The 20,034-nt window shown below is 35.6% G+C and overlaps 1 protein-coding gene across 2 annotated transcripts in view; it reads right to left on the reverse strand.

The window, feature by feature from the left end:
* Positions 1 to 20,034, reverse strand: part of si:ch211-197n1.2 — a 57,731-nt gene that overhangs the window by 20,674 nt on the left and 17,023 nt on the right. For both annotated transcript variants that reach the window (XM_087237019.1, XM_087237018.1), the window contains exons 10-12: positions 14,404 to 14,511; positions 13,923 to 13,988; positions 11,936 to 12,046 (exon numbers count right to left, since the gene is read on the reverse strand). In XM_087237019.1, the coding sequence (XP_087093145.1) occupies positions 11,936 to 12,046; positions 13,923 to 13,988; positions 14,404 to 14,511 (285 nt within the window). The remainder of the gene's footprint in view (positions 1 to 11,935; positions 12,047 to 13,922; positions 13,989 to 14,403; positions 14,512 to 20,034) is intronic.

Raw genomic sequence — 20,034 nt, forward strand, 5'->3', positions numbered from 1 at the left:
ATGCCCCGCTTATTTCATCTCGTCTGAGGATGGATTGACGGAGCGAGGGAGTGAAAGAGAGGAATAAGTAGATGCACATTTAGCAGGTTTGGACTGTATTGTTCTGTTTAATCTGGGCCACCATCTGAGAGAGGAACGTGTGAAAGAGACTACAAGAGCCACATGAGTGATGCTGCATGCTTAAAATGTGTGTGTTTGTGTTCAATGTATTCAATTTAGTAAAGCCAATATAACTATTTGCAACCGCTTACTTAATAAAAAAAAAGTAAATCAAAGGAATCATTATCAGTGTGAGTGTTTTTTTACCATTATATGTTGTCATTTACAAAACACTCATTTACTTCATTTCTTTTCCTACACAAAAGAAGGTATTTTAAAAAATACGAACAAACGAATGAAGGAACAACCGAGTGAGCGAGGGATCGAACGAGCGAGGGAACAAGCTTGCGAGCAAATGAACAAACAAACAAGCTTGAGCAAAAGAACAAACAAATGAAGGAACGAACAAAGGAAGGAAGGAACAAATGAATGAATGAATGAACGAACTAACTAACTAACTAACTGACTAACTAACGAACGAACGAACAAATGAAGGACAGAAGGAAGGAATAAACCAACGAAAAAAATTAACCAACGAAGAAACGAACCAAAAAAGGAACGAACAAAGGAACGAACAAAGGAACGAACAAGGGAAAGAACAAACGAAGTAATGAACAAAGGAATCAACAAAGGAACTAATGAAGGAACGAACAAAGGAACGAATGAACGATCGAACAAGCAAACGAATGAGTAAATGGGCGCATTAACAAGCAAATTAATGAACAAATACAAAAATAAATAAAAAATATTAACAAAAATGGTTAATATTTTTTTAATTATTCTGAAAAAGTGCTCACAAATACTGCATTTGTTTAATAAAAACAATAATAAATTGAAAGAACGTATTCGTTTTTTTAATACATTTTCCCTTTATAAGTATTTATTCCTGTAACGTCAAAGCTGAATTTTTAACAGCCAATCTTTTATATAAAATATATTTTACTCAACACAGCTACAAATCGTAATCTAGAGAAGGTTGTTGCAACATAGGCTCATTCTCAAAAGGTAGCCCCTTATTCATTTCTGGAGATTGCTAATTATGTAGCCAGAAGTATGTATGGTTGCATTGAGTCTAAAAGGAATGCTATGGGATGAAATGACAGCATTTCGTTTTGCACTTATCAGCTGACCGCTAATCATATGGATGGGTTTCCGCTGTTACTAGTTTTTCCAGTAGCTTACCATGTACGCTGGCGGACTTGAGACTCAGAGGACTTGACGACGAATGTATCCAGAAAGCAGGTAAGACAAAAAACAAAAATATAAAATAAACAAGTAAATAACAGGATGAGAATGTGGTAAAATCTGGTAATGTCGTAAAAATCAGTCGAGGGTCTTTTTACGGATTAGTTTTCAAAACTGTCGGTTGGGTTTAGGGAACTGGGTGGGTGGGTCAATCAGTGTTTTTGGAAACACTATTGGTTGTGTTCAGGGAATGATCAGTCGATCAGTTAGTCCGTCAGAGCACAGCAGCCTCTAGTGGATTTACGTGAGAAAAGCAGGTTTGAACGGCACTCACGAGAGAAATTTGATATCTTAAAAAGTGTACAGAGCGGCCTCTGTTGGATTCGCGAAAACAAAAGCTACAAAAAAACTTATCTCCTGGGACGTATTTGCTGCTCTCCACAAATGTATATAGGGTTGTGTTTTTTTAGTGTTGTCTCTCAACACGTGCAAATATATTTAGCCAAATTGCAAAATAATATATTTATTTTTGCAAAATGTATCTATTATATGTTATAACATGTCCAGCACCATTTAAATAATAAATATTCAGTGAAGCTGTCACATACTTCTGCATAACAGAGTTTCGATATTAAAATCTTAGTTAGGTTTTTCGACTAATGGTCAATTTGTCTGTCGATATCGACATCTATAATATGTTTTCAATGCCTCATTTATAAAAGGAGTCACACTGAATAGTTTCAATGTGTGTGTGTCCAGTTTCCCCTACAGCTGCAGCTTCAGCGGATTACCCATCATCCACACGGCAACATTACACAAGTCGTTCTTTGAACAAAAGTCATGGCTGCTATTAATGAGATGGTAATCCCGGGCAGCGCTACCTCCCAGATCTGCTTCCACTGACAGGGGAAGAATGTCCAAACGGCCTGCTCGCAACACCCAGCACAACACTGAGGCCATTGTCAGCGGCGCTGGTCTGAGCCCTGGACCCAGCTCAAGGAGTGATCCCGATCCTGTCCCCACACCCCCGTTTCAACCCCTTCACACCCCATGAATAAAAAATTAAAGCCCTAAATGGGTGGAGGGAGGAAAGGAAGGAGAGAGAGGGAGCGAGGAGAGAGAAAGAGGAAAAACAAAATGTTTTGCTGGAGATTAGGGTGGGATATCTGGGATTTTGACGTCTGAGGTTCCCACACGAAGATCTGACATCTACCCATCCAACGACTGTGCGGGCTCTCAGTCTCACCATAGGGACCACACAAACTCTGAGGGGCCCAATGACCCCCAAAAAACACAGAGAGGGACAGACAAATCAAGCTAAATTGAAGATGGTGAAACTGTCTGAACAAAACCAGAAGTACTGGTAGAATTACAAAAAAAAAAAAAAAACCCTAATATGGGTTCATCTGAAAAGTCACTGAAAAGTAATCTACTGGTGTGCATATTCATGTTCAATATGTTCAATGTGGGTCTTTTGATTTGGTAAGTATGCGTAAGAAATACTAACTTAACTTGAAACTTGTAATTTTCTAAATATTAACTTTAACAAGTTGATGCTGTTTCTTAAAGGGATTTTTAAAAAATTTAGCGGTAATATGATAACAAAATAGTTTCTCGAGTTTCTTGAGAAACACCACTTCTTCTTCGTCTCATCTTTCAAATTCTGTTAACTTCAGGATATTCATGTGAACGCAGATCATGCTTTAGAGTTGCACATGCTGTGTTAGAACAGTGAATGTGATCTTTCCTTCCTCTTTACTATTAGCTATGACACAAACTCAAATGAACTTGTAAACAATGTCACCTTGTATTACATTTACTTTAGGCAAGTAATTTGGTTTATACAGCTTTGTTAGCTCACTAGAGAACAAAAAATGTAAATATCTAGAGAATATCTGGAAATACCTATATATTCATATTACACACACACACACACACACACACACACACACACACACACACACACACACACACACACACACACACACAGACACAGTTTAAGTCAGAATTATTGGCCCCCTTTTTAACCCCCCCCCCCCCCCCCAAATTCCTTTTTAACAGAGAGAAGATATTTTTTAACCCATTTCTAAACATAATAGTTTTAATAACTCATTTCAAATAACTGATTTATTTTATCTTTGCCACGATGACAGTAAATAATATTTCACTAGATATATTTCAAGACACTTCTATATAGCTAAAAGTGACATTTAAAGGCTTAACTAGGTTAATTAGGTTACCTAGGCAGGTTAGGGTAATTAGGCAAGTTATAATATGTATAATGATGGTTTGTTCTGTAGACAGTCGAAAAGAAAATAGCTTCAAGGGGCTATAATATTGACCTTAAAATAGTTTCTAAAAAAAATTAAAACTACTTTTATTCTAGCCGAAATAAAACAAATAAGACTTTCTCCAAAAGAAAAAATATGATCAGACATACTGTGAAAATTTCCTTGCTCTGTTAAACATCATTTGGGAAATATTTTAAAAAAGAAAAAAAAAGTTCAAAGGGGGGCTAACAATTCTGACTTCAACTGTATATATGTTTAGCTATATCTTGTTTAATATGTTATTATTTTAAACAACAATGTTGAGTTGAAACATTGAACCTGCTTAAGCACATCTGCAACTACAGAAAGTCACTAGTCTCTCACTGTACACCGCTAGTTTCTCACAGACATTACTAGGCTCTCACAGGACATCATAGTCTCTCACAGGACATTACTCTCACTGACATCACTAGACTTTCACAGGGTATCACTAGACTCTCACAGGACATTACACAGACTCCTATAGGATAACACTGACTGTTTCTCAATGTGTTCTTAAGCAATCTTGTGTCCTTGTTTTTTCATGTAACGTCATCATCAACGGCCAAAGTTCAGTTCCAAAACTCAAGAGCACAGGAACGGAGGACCCATGACAGAACCCTGATGTGTTCCTGACATCGAGGATGCATTAATGCAGACTTAAGCGCAGTACTCGCTCTAGAAGTCATAGAAGTTGTTGCGACTGAATAAAGGAGGTTTAAAGTGCAGCATATACTGTATATCTATCTGTATATCTATCTGCATAAACACATTGAGGGTGTTTATTTGCTGAAATTAATATTAAAATCTTTTTTATTTATATTATTTATAAATAAATATTTATTAAATATAGTTATTTATTTCTGTTTTAAGTGTATTTGTAAGGTCTTTGTACATGTTATATATTGAAAAGGCAAAAAAAAAATAAAATAAAATAAATTATTGTACAAAAACTGTTAATTTTTACATAATTTTCCATTAAAACGGATGAGGGTCACATGACCATCAAAAGGAACGCAGCATCTCACAGGACACGTTCGCTGTTCTCGTTGTCTCACGACTTTCTTTTTCCAAGGTAACTTGACAAGAATGTCTCTACGAGAACACAAGTTCGTTCTCTGCATTCTTGGAATTGAGAAACAGCTACTAGTCTCTAACAATACAGCACTAGTCTCATACAGGACATCACTAGTCTCCTACAGGACACCACTAGTCTCTAACAATACAGGGCGGGCCATTTCTATGGATACACCTTAATAAACTTATTGAGAATTTTACAAGAAAACAATGGTGTGCTTGGCTTTAACGTAACTTTATTCTTTCATGTGTTATTTACAAGGCGTCTCACATATACTAATGTGCCACAAACAAGCCGTTAATATCACTAACCATTCCCATTTTATTAAGGTGTATCCATATAAATGGCCCACCCTGCACACTACTAGTCTCCAACAGAACATAGTCACTCACAGGACATCACTACTACTTTTTAAAGTATTTGGAAGTAACTAGCATTTTCTTTATACAGAAAAAATGTCCTGAGAAAAATGTTTGACATGGCTTAAAGCATTAAACTATTATATTTAAAAGACCAATTTCAGTAAACACATTAGTAAAGGATACAACCAAGCACATGTGGCCAGAACACAAACAAGTGTTTCTCGTTAAGCCTCCCGTTGGTCACTGCAGGGTAAGTGTCTCTCATTGGTCACTGCAGGGCTTCTAAATTCTCTTCAACATCAAGACACTATACTGAGACCTGTAAGCATTGAATTGCAGAGCAAATCCAGTGGCAGTGTAGAACCAATAGTAATTGAGATTTGACACTATGCTGCTCTCTCATGCATTTGTCTTTGAGGGACGACCAGACTTTTTTGGAGGAATTTGAATGATTTAGTAGTGAGACTGATTAACTCTTGCTCTGTCCTTCATCTGAAACACCTGCTGAGGGGTTCAGTAAATTTAGTACGGCTAACCATCTGTCAAAGTCAGTTTATGTTTGACGTAATTTCAACTGAAACAGGAAACCAGGATAGAAGCCACTCCCCCTTTTAAAAACAGCATGATTGGATCCGAAATTGCATACTACCATATAATATAGTACGCTAAAATCAGTATGTGAGCGTGTAGTATGTCCATATTCATAGAATTCGAAAAACAGTATACGAGAAGTACCCGGATGACTTACTACTTCCTGTGAGATTCTGAAGAATGCATTCAACACACGCTATGCTATCCCATGATGCCCCAAAAGAGAATTCATGAATGGGAGTGTACCGACTGGCATGTGTAGGTCAAGTGATCATGACAAAAGGCGGATGTAGTACATCCGAGTTCCATTCATACTGCTTACATTCATACATTATAGAACATACTTTTCTAATGTTCAAGTAGTACATTTAAATTCAAATGCAGTCTACTGAGTAGTAGGCAATTTTAGACACAGCCCATGTTTCAGAATGACCAAAAAAAGTTCAGATCAGCTCAGTTTGGCTTTTGTTCATATATATATATTTTTAAATATTTGTTTTAGGCGAGGGTGACACAGTGGTGCAGTAGGTAGTGCTCTCGCCTCACAGCAAGAAGTTCTTGTGAGTTTCCTCCGGGTGCTCCGGTTTCCCCCAAAGACATGCGGTGCAGGTGAATTGGGTGGAATGAATATGTCCGTAGTGTATGAGTGTGAATGAGTGTGTGTGGATGTTTTCCAGTAATGGGTTGCAGCTGGAAGGGCATCTGCTGCATAAAAAACATATAAGTTGGTGGTTCATTCCGTTGTGGCGACCCCAGATTAATAAAGGGACTGAGCCAAAAAGAAAATGAATGAATGAATGTTTTAGCTGAACCCTCAGTCTGAACACTCTTTTGGTTTGAATAAAAGCATTAGCAACAGCATCTTAAAGGGGCTGGGACATATCATATACTAGTGAGCATTGCATTGGTCAGAAGATCTAATAAGAAACTGAAGTATAAGTTGACATCAAAAAAATTGCTGATTCATTTTGCCAGAAGAGACAAATCTAAAAATATGAATGTTTATATCATATAAAAGTCTATTTTATCACTGTATTGGAGCAGCCTAGATTATAGATTACCTTAAGACCGACATATTGAAGCAAAGGTAAGAAAATATGAATTTTGATTTCACTGGGACTTTAATACCATCAACTGGGAGGTATTTGAAAGTGTTCTTCAATGTTGATCAGTAAAGTTTCAAATATCTCATTAAAATTTTTAAGCTGTAGCTGTGTCACATTTCAGAGGCTGCATCCTCCTTCAAACGCAGCCTCCAAATGCATCCTTCGTTTCCCAGGTAATGAAGGACACAACTGGTGGATCTTTCGCGGCCTTGAACGTCCTAAGATTCATTGCGTTCTGATAATGGCAGGGCGCTTTTAAAAGAAAACTCCGGATTAAATGTATGAATTAGGTTTATTTTACGTGGATATGTAAACACATGTTAAATAAACAAATAGACAGTTTACATGTATGGATCAAAGGAAATATATTTACAGCTTTTCTAAGCCTTGTTTTGCCTTTAAATCACTTAAAATGAGTTTTAAAATCACTTTGAAAAAAATCCAATTTTTATTAGCGCTTATTAACAGAAGCTCTTACGATTGCTAGGTGACTAGATCCGTCTTCTGTAGGCTAGATTGTCTCATTTCAAAACTCTCGGTTCGGCCTCTGTGGACTTTGAAGGATTTACCTTTGAAGTCCTTCAGAGGATGCAGCCTCTACACTGCAAAAAATGCTTTTCTTACTTAGATTTTTTTGTCTTGTTTCTTATATCAAGAAGCATTTTCTAGACAAGCAAAACATATTGTCTTGTTTCAAGAAATAATATGCCAAAATGAAGTGGGAGTTTTGGAGTTTGGAGTTTTTCCCTAAATCAAGCAAAATAATCTGCCAATGGGGTAAGGAAAAAAATCTTATCACAAATCGAAAAACAAGATTATTTAGCTAACCCCACTGGCAGATTATTTTGCTTGATTTAAGGAAAAACTCACTTCACCCACAAACAAGACAATATGTTTTGCTTGTCTAAAAAATGCTTCTTGATTTAAGAACTTTTAGATATTTGGACTAGAAACAAGACAAAAATCTAAGAAAGAAAAGCATTTTTTGCAGTGTAAAATGAGACACAACTTGTGTCTCATCTCATGAAATGCTTTCAAATCTTACTTCTGCTAAGGAGAAGAGACCTCACAATGTAGTAAATTGTAGGTCATCCTGTAGTCAAGGAGATCTAATAACAAATATACTATGTACACGTTAAGACTTTTAAAATACACGCTTCTATCAGCAGACAAATGCTTTTATTTTGTATTGTTGCTAGTAAATGTCCAATATAAGTTACAATAATGTGATTAAACAAAGCTTGAGCGGGATGTGAGCGATGTTAATCTGTTGCGCTCTAAATGTTGACAGCCAAAGCTCTGTTTGACTAACATGTCAAAGTTTCACCAAAACAGAGGAAATGCCACACAGAAACTACTGACACCGGGATCAGGCCGCTTTAGCATGAATGATTTAGCATTTCTCATGGGACAGAGAGCGAGAGCAAGAGTTTGTAGCTGTCATGGTCGGCCTTTCTCACTGTTCCCTGCGAGTATAGAAGTTCTAAAGTTTTCTTTCTCTCTATTCAGGAGGTCCCTTGGTGCATGGGCTTTTTCCCCACTGTTAGTATTACAAAATCCCCATTCAGTATAACCCTTGTCACCTGTCAACTAAGCCAGGCTGGTTTTCTAGGTCTTTATCCCCTGCACACACTGAGAGAGAAAATAAAATGAGCAGCTAAGCTTATACCCAGCCCCCATTTGATGCACACACACCCTAGACACACACACACACACAAATCACACTAAAACCGCATGTCTCGGAGCTGCTACTCTAGCAGATTAAAATTCATTGCCCTGTTCTATTTAAGAAACGTTTACATTGCGTTGGTTATTGTTGGTCATTCATTAGGTGGTTTGGGAAGTTCACATGGGTCCCCCAGGGTGGTCAGGTCTTAATCCTCATAACCAACCATTTTAACCATCTTCGCACAAACACACAATTTTAGGCGATCATCCTGCTAAAAAATGTTTTGCGTTTATTTCATCGGTGGTTCAAGCAGTTCAAACATTTCAAGTTCATAAATATAATATTCAGATGATTGTGTGATTGTCTCATGATGAAAGGTTTCATGCCATAATGACCATGAAGCATATCCTTAAAAAAAGGTAACAATAGGTAACACTTTATTTTGATGGTCTGCTCGGGTATTAGTAGACTGTCTGCTTAATATATGTTAATACTGCTCCTTCAACAGACATTTAACTGACTATAAGAAACTTTGCAAGTACATGCCAACTTACACTAACCCTAACCCCAACCCTAACCTAACAGTACTTATAATCTAATGAGAATTAGTTGGTATGAAGATGTAATGTAACTTAATTAAACAAATGGACTATCAAAATAAAATGTGACCTAAAAAGATACTGAAACGCATTTTTAATGGCTGAAGAAACTTCTAAATGTGTTGAATAAAAATTGTTCTAGTAAACTTGCTTCAATCATATACACTGTAAAAATGTTGAGTTCCACACAATTGATTTGTGTTGGGACAACATAAAGGAATTAAGTTAGCTTATTAGTTTTTATAAATTTAAGAGGATTGGAAATAAAACAATTAAGTTACTCTTACCCTTTTTTGTGTTTAAATTGTGTTTAAGCTCTTTTAAAATAGGTTGTTTGAGCAAACAGCAAACTAAACTTTTTGAGTGTATGTTTGACACACTAGAGCACACACAAACACACACACACACACACAAACGCACGCACGCACGCACGCATGCACACACACACACACACACACACTGACACACACACACACACACACACACACAGTTGTTATACAAGAACACCATACATATTATTAGGCTACTTCTTTCAGTGGCATCCTAACGGTTAAAACACAATGACTAAAATACAAAAGCAAAGCAAAGAACCACCCTGAAGCATGATGTCACTATAGACTTAATCTCTACCCTCTTCCTGAATACAAATCATGCAAACAGTTGTTGGGATATATGAGGGGGAAAAATAAATAGTGCATAAAAAACAAATAATATTATATATTATTATACTATTTTACTTAATTATACAATATAAAATGTTTTTTTTTTTTACTTAATTGTTGCTTTAGGATCAAATAAAAACCCATTTAACCCTTCTCATTGAAATACTTATCAAACCTTGGAGTGTTACTTGAGGTTATTACTAGACTTTTGGACTTTTATGACTTAAAAAGTTATATTTTAATCAATGTCAGTGAAGTTATTATATATGGTTCCTCACCTGATAAAGGATTATAGCTAAAAATGTGCATAAGTCACTCAAATGTAAAACATATTATAAATAAATAACTTGAACACAATTCAAAATTCCATTCTATTTCATTTTTTCAGTAATTGATACAGTCTGTGGAATAAAATACTTTACTAAATCGTTTGGGAATGTGAAACAGATGCTAATCAAGAACCCATGAACCTTATGTAACATTTTTCAATGGTGACACAAATCAAGTTTATTATCTTGCAAACTGACTTTTTATAAGTCCTATAAGTTCTTATTCTGCATGACTATATTCCACATGCCTTAAAACAAACACTCCACTTAAAAATAGGCTCATTTTACAACTCCCCTAGGTTTAAACAGTTGAGTTTTACCATTTTTAATCCTTTCAGATAATCTTTTAGCTTAGCTTAGCATAAATCATTAAATCTGATTAGACCATTAGCATCTCGTTCAAAAGCAGAGTTTTCGAAGCAGAGTTTTAAAAATCTCTCCTATTGAAAGCTTGATTCTTCTGTAGATACATCTTGTACTAAGACTGATGAAAAGTTGCTAATTGCATTTGATCCCCAAACCTAAGGACGGTTCACCAATAATGGAAATTCTTTAATAATTGACTTCTCCTTCAATGTTTAACGAGTGTTAGAAACCAGTAGCTATTGACTACCAGGGTATTCTTTTTCCCTACTATGGACTGCCGCCTTAAATCAAGAACTTCGCTGGTTTGAGTCCCGGCTGGTGTTGGCGTCGGTTTTCCCCACAGACCAAAGACATGCGCTATAGGTGAATTGAATAAACTAAATTGTCTGTAGTGTACAAGTGTAAATGAGTGTGTATGGATGTTTCCCAGTACTGGGTTTCAGCTGAAAGGGCATTCGCTGTGTAAAACATATGCTAGATAAGTTGGCGGTTCATTGCACTGTGGTAATCCCTGATGAATAAAGGGAGTAAGCCAAAGGAAAATGAATGTATGATCAAATGCCTTCCCAAATCTTATTTTAAAGGGACAATCCACCAAAAAATGATAATCTTTTGTTATTTACTCAACCCTTAATGTTTAAATAATTTTGGAAACTAGCTATTGACTTTCACTGTATTCTTTTTCCTTTACTACGGCTATCAGTGGATAAAGGTTTTCAACAGACTTCAAAAACAAAAATCATAACAGCTTGGAACTATATGCAAGAAATTGTTGACTGAATCCCTGATTTTTCCATTTTAGAGTTTATTGATGCAAAATTCTGTTGATAACAACTACTGTGTGGATCTGCATCCTTAAGTTCTCACCAAACTTTCTTTTTTATGTTGAAAGCAAATAATGACACACAAAATATCTTCTCATAATTTCTGTTTTACTCAATTCCATTAGTAATATTTAAGTTTAACTTCTCTTGTTCTCCTGTTAAACTAACGTTAAAAGGATAGTTCAACCAAAATGCAAATTCGGACATCCTTTACTCCCCCTTGATATGTTTCAAAAAAGTTATTTTTTTAAATGTAATAATAATTTTTGAAAACGTATTTCACCTTTTAGTGGGATAGGATAGTGGAGGACAGGCAGGAAACATTGGGAGCAGAGAGAGGGGAAGGATCGGCATAGGAACTTAAGCCAGGAATCGAACTCTTGTCACCGTAAGAACCATGGTGCAATATTTTGGCACACTTAGCCACTAGGCTATTGGCGCTGACTTCAAAACAGTTTATGTTTTTTTTTAATCTGTTGAGCACAAAAAAAGTTATTCTGAACAATGTTGGGAATCTGTAACCATTGACATCCATAATATGCAAAGATAATATGCAAGTCAATGGTTACAGGTTTCCAGCATTTTTCTAAATCACTTCTTTTGTTTAAAACAGAACAAAAAAATCTAACTGGTTTACAACAAGTTAAGAGTGAGTAGATAATGACAGAATTTTCATTTTTGGGTGTACTGTCCCTTTAAATAAAAAATCCAAATCTAGCATGCAGTGAATATTCAAAAGGTCAAACGGCTATTTACCTGGTGTCAAAGGCGGCCATGAAGATCGGGTACTGCACATTTCCGTGCCGGTCAAGAGGAAGCCTGTCCAACAGCTGCTCAAACTGAGGCTCGGAAATCTCCAGGCCAAACCTGTGGAGAAGGTCAGGTCAAAAGGTCAGTGATGTCCCCACAGGCCGAGAGTCCACTCATCAGACCTGACCAAGCCAGCGCTCAATGACCCTATGCCAGTCAAGAGGTCCGAAGGTCAACCGGCCTCTCCACTCGGTCATCGCACAGAGCAGGACTCACACTGACCAGTCAATCAAAGGATTAGACTTACACACATACACGCAAATATTCACTCGCACAAACTACAACCTTCACTCGCTCCAGAAAACACAGATAAAGACAGATGAACTTATCAAAGATTACGAATAAAAATGCGAGATTGGCTAGGAGGTCTTGCATGGTGGCTACAATAGTACATACTCAAATAAAGAGGATTATACAGAGGTAAATGTGTTAGGGAGAAAAGACAGGGGTGTTTTAACTTTAATGGTACGAGTAAATTAGGTGATCACTTCATTTAGACGCTGATAAGGCAGAGTCACAGTTTCTTGGTGATTTAATACGGCCAAAGAAAAATACTTATTAACGGAAAAGTATTTTATTCTGTAAACTTGTTAGTCAGTGATACTAAACCGGAAAGATTCCAAATTTCTAAAAAGGCCAAAAAGTTGATTAAAAGGATTTAAAATGAATCACGCTTTGACATTATGCAGCTTGTTAAAAAAGGAGTTGACTTTTTATTTCCAATTTCACTTTCTTCGCAAAATTTTATGATTTTATTCATTAATCAGGATACTCATGTTACTTACATTTACAAGATATTTATAAATGTGTAAATTCTTGACCTGGATGAGTTGCAGAAAATGAAATATCAAGCTTTTAAATATTTTATTGAGTATATACTCATTTTGAAAAAAAAAAATGAAATGAGATTGCATTTTTGTAGTTATAGTAAGCTCTGAAATATTTTAGATGGTCAGAAATTGCTTACAAATAGTTTTTAGTGATGAAAAACGAGAAAAGTCATTCATTCATTCAATTATTGATTTATTTTCCTTCAGCTTAGTCCCTTTATTCATCAGGGGTTGCCACAGCGGAATGAACCACCAACTTATCCAGCATATGTTTTACAGAGTGGAAATCTACACCAACACAGGGATAACATGCAATCTTCACACATAAATGCCAACTGACCCAGACTAGAAAAATCATCTAAATAATCATTTTAATAAAATGTATATATAATCTAATTTACTAAATATCACTTGTAGTTGCTGTAAACAAACAATTTGAAAATGAGTGAATTTACCATTACAGTAGTGGAACCAGATCTATCTATCTATCTATCTATCTATCATCTATCTATCTATCTATCTATCTATCTATCTATCTATCTATCTATCTATCTATCTATCTATCTATCTATCTATCTATCTATCTATCTATCTATCTATCTATCTATCTATCTATCTATCTATCTATCTATCTATCTATCTATCTATCTATCTATCTATCTATCTATCTATCTATCTATCTATCTATCTAGATAGATAGATAGATAGATAGATAGATAGATAGATAGATAGATAGATAGATAGATAGATAGATATATTGAATTACTGTTTTTGTAGCTTTATCCCAGGTTTACATTTTTTTTTTGTTGGGGAGTTAGAAAACTCTATATGTTTTTTAAAATGTCTGAGATTAAGGCACCATGTTTCATAATGTTCTTATTTCATTACAGTGTTTTTTATTATGTTTTACTATATTGTACAGTTTATGTAAATAAGTCTGAAAGCTAAAAATTTTAGAGGAGTAATACATATTTTAAGAGAAAACTAATATTCCTTATTGTTAAAAATCGTACAAAAAAAAAAAAAAAACCTAAACTAAATAAATACAGTTTTTATTTACTTTCTGAAATACATTAAGACAAGTATAAATAGAAAGTAAGTACCTGGTCTCCACAGCAGCTCTGAATTCTTCTTTACTAATGGCTCCTTTATTAAGTCTGTCAATGTTCCTATTCAAATGCACAAAACAAACAAACAAACAAACAAAAAACCAAACAAACAAACAAACAAAACATACAATATATTTGTTAACAAACTAACATTTTCTTAACAAGTATTTAGACCATTTGCTAAAAAGCCAAGTAGATAATTAATTTTTCACACTCAAGAGAGATGCTTGTCTTGGAGTTGAAGGGCTCTAAAATGTTTCTGTGATGAGATTCTTTGTAACAATGCAAAGTTCAATTTAAGAGACCAAAACAGCATGTCCACCTTTGACCCACAAGGTAGTAAAGCATCTTGTGGTTTAAAACATGCCACAAAGATACCTGTTTTTAATTTAAAGAGAGTCAATGGGATCTTTTCCACAAGAAGAAAAGAGGAAAAAGAGTGTTTAAGACAGAAAGAGAGAGTGATTGTACTCACTGAAAGGTCTTTAGGAGGGAGAGAAACTCTGACTGAAACAGGCGAATTAATTTGGCCTCAATGGCACTAAGAGATGAAGCACAGCTGACGTTTTCGACAGAATGAAACCTGCAAATCAAAATAAAAATGATTACCAAAGTACATTAATCTCGGGTTTTGTCTTCAGAATATTAATGTTTTTTATAAAGTGTACTTTCAACCTAATGTGAAAAAACAAAAAACATTCAAAATACATGTTTAAGAGTTCCTTTGGTCACACTTTATCAGTTTGCATGTGTGAGATTTCATCTTTTATAGACAATTTTATATAAATGTTTGCTATTCTCCTGCAGTTAGCCATACATCTTTACTTCATTTGCATATTCATTTACATATAAACCAAACTTTATAGTTCATATCTATATTGTGAAAAATTTTACAAAGGGCTGTTTTCATACACAATTTGCCTGATTATGTACATTTGAAGAGCTCATTAGCAAAAATGGATTATTCTATTTTTGTTAATTTTCATAAATTGTTTTTGCTGCAGATTGAAGAGTCCAAATTTCTGTGCAAATTAAATAATGTGCAATTAATGTGCAAGTAAAATGAATAAAAAAAATTATTTTACAAAAACAGTTAATTATTTTTACATTAGTGTTTTCTGAGAAATAGAGCAATAAAAAAGACAACCAAAACGCACATAGTTAAACTATTTGATATGCTATATATACTTATATAAAAATAATAATAAATTATAATAAATAAACAAGAATTTTTAATCTTTCTTCATTCAACGACCATACTTTTACACAAGCAATGTGCAAATTATATTGTATTCAATTAAATAATCCCTAATTTCCATATTAAAACATTACATTTTTGAATAATTGTAACACACACACACACACACACACACACACACACACGCACACATGCACACACGCACACACGCACACACACACAAAATGCTAGCAATACTTAATGCAATCATTCAATGTAGGGTGATAAATATTGTTTAATTTTCTACCCTTTTCACTTGCTTTAAGGTTCAAACACCAACCACAATATTGCTGGTAGCAACTCATTAAAACTTTTAAAAGTTAGTTTAAATTAAAGATGTTGTTGTTTGTGTATAAACATGAAATATTTTGCTGTCTAATACAATAACATCTACAGATCGCAAAATGCGTGGCTTAAACATTGAAACTCTTTTTGGGGCCACTGTATCTTGTCACCATGGTGAAAGGGTTTTAGCCATTGCAACTGTTTGCCTGCCCCATTTTATTCATTCGCCAATCCTTTAAGCTGTGGACCACCCCAATCAAACCAAACACAGAGGGTCCGGGCCTATAGTGTTCAGCTGCTGTTTACTGATCCCTGTGTGCTGGCTGACCCGGGGCAGGGAACAACTATGGGCTGTAAGCTTGTTAGAAATGGAAAGAGTTTGACTACAAGGCTTAAAGATCACTTTCTCTGGATGCTTCTGTGTAATTTGGGCTCTGTGTAAGCAGAGAAAAGACTCAAAGCTTCTGTATCCTGTTGCTGATGACCAAACAGAGTTATCCAAACTGTTCGGGATTGGTGTTTGTGTGTGCTAATGTTCAGTTTTCTAATCTAGATAAAAATGGTTGTAAAAAGTTATTGATAAATATTTAAAGTTTGTGTGATCTCAAAATGCATTATCTTTTTGTGTACACTGTTATAATTTAGGTGAACAATTAATCAATGCAAGTAAATCCATTGAAAAAAATAATGTTTTGGTAATCGTCAATCAAATTCTGATCATTTGCATTTGATGACTTCAGCCACAATATTCTTAACTAAGCTCCTCCCATTATTAATTTGCTATGAGGCAATCATGCAGATAATAGAAAGCCCTGCCCCATGCCCAGTATTCAGTTTTAGTTGGAAGTACATCTATACATAATGAAATTAAAGTCTCAGCAACTTCTGGTGTAAGTAGACTTTAAATAACTGTTTTATATTTTAATAAAAAATATCATTAATTCTTGCAAAGTTGAATCTTCATCATCATTACTCAAGACTTATCTGGGTTTCCATTCTAACCTGAAGCAAATCATTCTAACCTGAAGCAATTACTGTAGGTGCATTTCCATCAAGTTGTTAGAGAGGCTGGCCATCATGTGGATGTAATATTTGCAATGTCAAGTTTATTTGCCAACTGTGTTTCCATCTCCCGTTATTTGCATTGAGCCTTTAATACAAAACCACCTTAAGTAAGAGTAAATTCAAAGATTTTTATTCCAAACGTGGCATTTAGGGCCCTATCATACACCCAGCGCAGTGTGGCGCAAGGCGCGGCACAATACTTGTTTGGTAGTTTCAGCTTGGCGCAAGAGTCGTTTTGAGGCGTTGCGATACGCTTTTTAAATAGCAAATGCATTAGCGCTCATTTTTGCGTCCATAGGCGTTCTGGTCTAAAAAGGAAGGCGTTCTGAGGCGCACTGCTGGCGCGTCGCTATTTTGAGAAACTAAAATAGATTTTTCATTAGACCAAAACAAACCCAAAACAAACTCCGGCGTAGAGTTGCGCCTCGCTTACACACTGCCTAATACGCACAAGAGAGCAATAAGCAAATATCTTTACATATGAAAAAATTTAAATATTAAGGATATATATATAGATATATATATATATATATATATATATATATATATATATATATATATATATATATATATATATATATATATAGGATATCATAAGAATAGATATAGGATATAAATATAAAGGATTAAAATATTACAAAACATATTATTTTCTAGCCTACATAAATATGAAAAACCACTGCTTTTATGTCTTCTTCATCTCGGGAGGCTTTTCAGTTCATTCATAACAATTTGCTTTTGTATAATGTTATTATTATTAGCAGTATTATTTATTATATTCATATTTATATTTTTTATTAAAAACAAGCTTAGATTTGCCCACCTGTCAGGTTTTAGACCATATGGGGCTAAGCATGTGTTTTAGGATATAACTCAGGGTTTTGAACACACTTCGTTATTATTGTTCATTTATTAGTTTGCTAGAAATTAGATGTCAGGGTTGGTGATGGGAAATGGGGAAAAAGGAGCGAGGACTCAAGTGCAGGAAAAATGGGAATTTATTAAATAATAAAAATAAAATAAAATGCAAAATAAACTACCCCGAGGGGGAAAACATTAACAAAACAAATATATACACAAACAAACTTCACTGGGCTGGCTGGTAAGGAACAAGACTGGAAACACGACAGGACAAGGGTTCAAACAACAACATGTGATGACGAACTGGCACAGGACAGCAAAAGTGAGGGGTATATAAACTGTAGAAAATTAACACACAAACAGGTGAACACAATTAACTAATAATGGGTTAACAAGGAGGGTGGGACAAGACAATAGACGGGAGAGCGCATGACACAGAGAGACAACACAAGCCATGCGCTCACTTAACAGGACAAGAACATGCAGCCAATGAGAGAACTCATTAACCGCATGTTCATGACAACAAACACAACACTGAAGCACACGACAAAAGCACGTGACCACAATGTAAACACCGAGCCACGTGCTTTGACAAGAGACGCAAGACACGAGCACACGATAGATAAACACCTTACCGTGCGCTCACACATAAGCAATGCGCATGCTTCATCTCAGTGCCAACCAAAACTGAAACCAACTAGACGGAGGCGCTGAGAATAAAGCAGCGCGCTGCTGACAGAACAAACACAAACACTAGTACAAGAGCGCGCGCGTCTGAGGGACGCAGAGCGTGCGTGGCCACATGAAGCGGCAGCGCGCACACTCTGCGTACACCCATGACGGCGCATGCGCACACAGAGACAGAAACAGGACCAGGCATGAGTAGTGTCAGAGCTCTGCCACCAAAACAAGAATTTACAAGATCAAAGTGGCAGAACCCTGACATTAGAACTGAATTTAGAAATAGTTTTGAAACGAATTTTCGCGATTAACAAACGCAATTATTTATTTATAGACTAAATGATGTCTGTGCGTAAAGGTTTCCCTATCCAAGAGCGAAAGTGAAAGTGATCCATTATCTCTCATTCTCATGCAGTAGATGCTCTGTTTAACAGTTTTCTGAAAAAAAAAACTGTTAACTGTAACTGTTTGCTAGTGAAATGCTCAGTTTTTCCACTTAGACTTACTTTGCGTCCTGTAAATAGCGAATGCGCTCTTGGTGCGACGCAGCTGACTCTTAAAGGGAATGGGAGATGAGACTCTAATTGGTTTATTCTCAAAACACACCTATAACTCATTAAGAAAATAAACTCAACCCTTTTAGACCATGCGCCTTGGCGCAAAGCAGTTTTTCCCGTCCGTAAATTAGCAAAAATGCGTTCTGACACGCACTGAAGGCGTTTGCGCCCTGCGTTTTGCGCTCTGCGCATGGACCGTCAAAATAGAGCCCTTGGTGTGTAAAAATATTAAAGGCTCTATTTTACTGATCTAGGCGCAAAGTCTAAAGTGCATGGCGCAAAAGCATTAAGGGTGTGTCCAAATCCACTTTTGCGAAGAAAAAATATAGTTTGCCTTGCAGCAAATGGTCAATCAGGATTGTGCTTATTCTCTTAATGAATTATGGGTGTGTTTTGAGCATAACGTGCATTAAAGCAATCAGAGACTCATCTTCCATTCCCTTTAAGAGACAGTTGTGTCAGGCCATGGCACATTTTTTATCTACATGGCGGACTTTGTAAATGGAAAAAATAAACTTTTCACTAGCAAGAAAACCATTAAACAGGGCACTTGCAGCGCGAGAATAAAGCAACGAGGGTCCCCCATTCGCCCTCTTTACTTTCTATTTTTCTTCACTTTTACTCTTTTTACTCCTTTACTTTCGTGGAGTAAGGAAACGGTGGAAACTCGCTCCACTGAAAACAACCATAAGTCATAAACCGTAAGCAAATGCAAATATTTTTAAATTCAGTTCTACTTTCCAGCAAACAAATAAATGAACACTGAGTTATATCTTAACACAGATCGTATGCCCCATATCCTGTGTGTATGCAATGTGTTTAAGGCACACAACTAACGCGCTCTGCGCTGAATTTTAGACCTGCTTTCAGCTGGTCAATGGCGCAGTCAATATTAGTTCCTCAAAATAGCAATGTGCCAACAATGCGCCTCAACACATCTCCTTTCAAGACTATCAAACCCATGAGTCCACAAAGCGGCGCAAATGTATTTTCTATTTAAACAACGTGGCGCAAAACAGGAAAAATAGGGTTGCTTTGGTCTGTAAATAGCAACACATCGCATCTAACACGTATTGGCGACTTATTGCGCCAGTTGTATGGTAGGGCTCTTAGTTTTATTATTATTGTTAAAAATACTACATAATTATTTGGTCACATTCTACAGTAATGTTCAATTTGATACCAATCATTATGAAAAATACTTCTATATCACTGAATAATCTTAGAATAACAAATATAACTCAATTCACAGTGTTTAAGTAAACATTTAAAGGAACTGAGAAACTGAAAAGAACAACTGTACACGTATTATCTTTAATGAAGATTGATAATTATTAACAGATGTACTGATAATTGTTAGTAGATTAACTTTTGATCCTTAATTAAAACATGATCTAAAACGTTTAGTGAAAAATGCTCA

The sequence above is a fragment of the Danio rerio genome, chromosome 1 (assembly GCF_052040795.2).
Source record: "Danio rerio strain M-AB ecotype USA chromosome 1, GRCz13ab, whole genome shotgun sequence".
Lineage (NCBI taxonomy): Eukaryota > Metazoa > Chordata > Actinopteri > Cypriniformes > Danionidae > Danio > Danio rerio.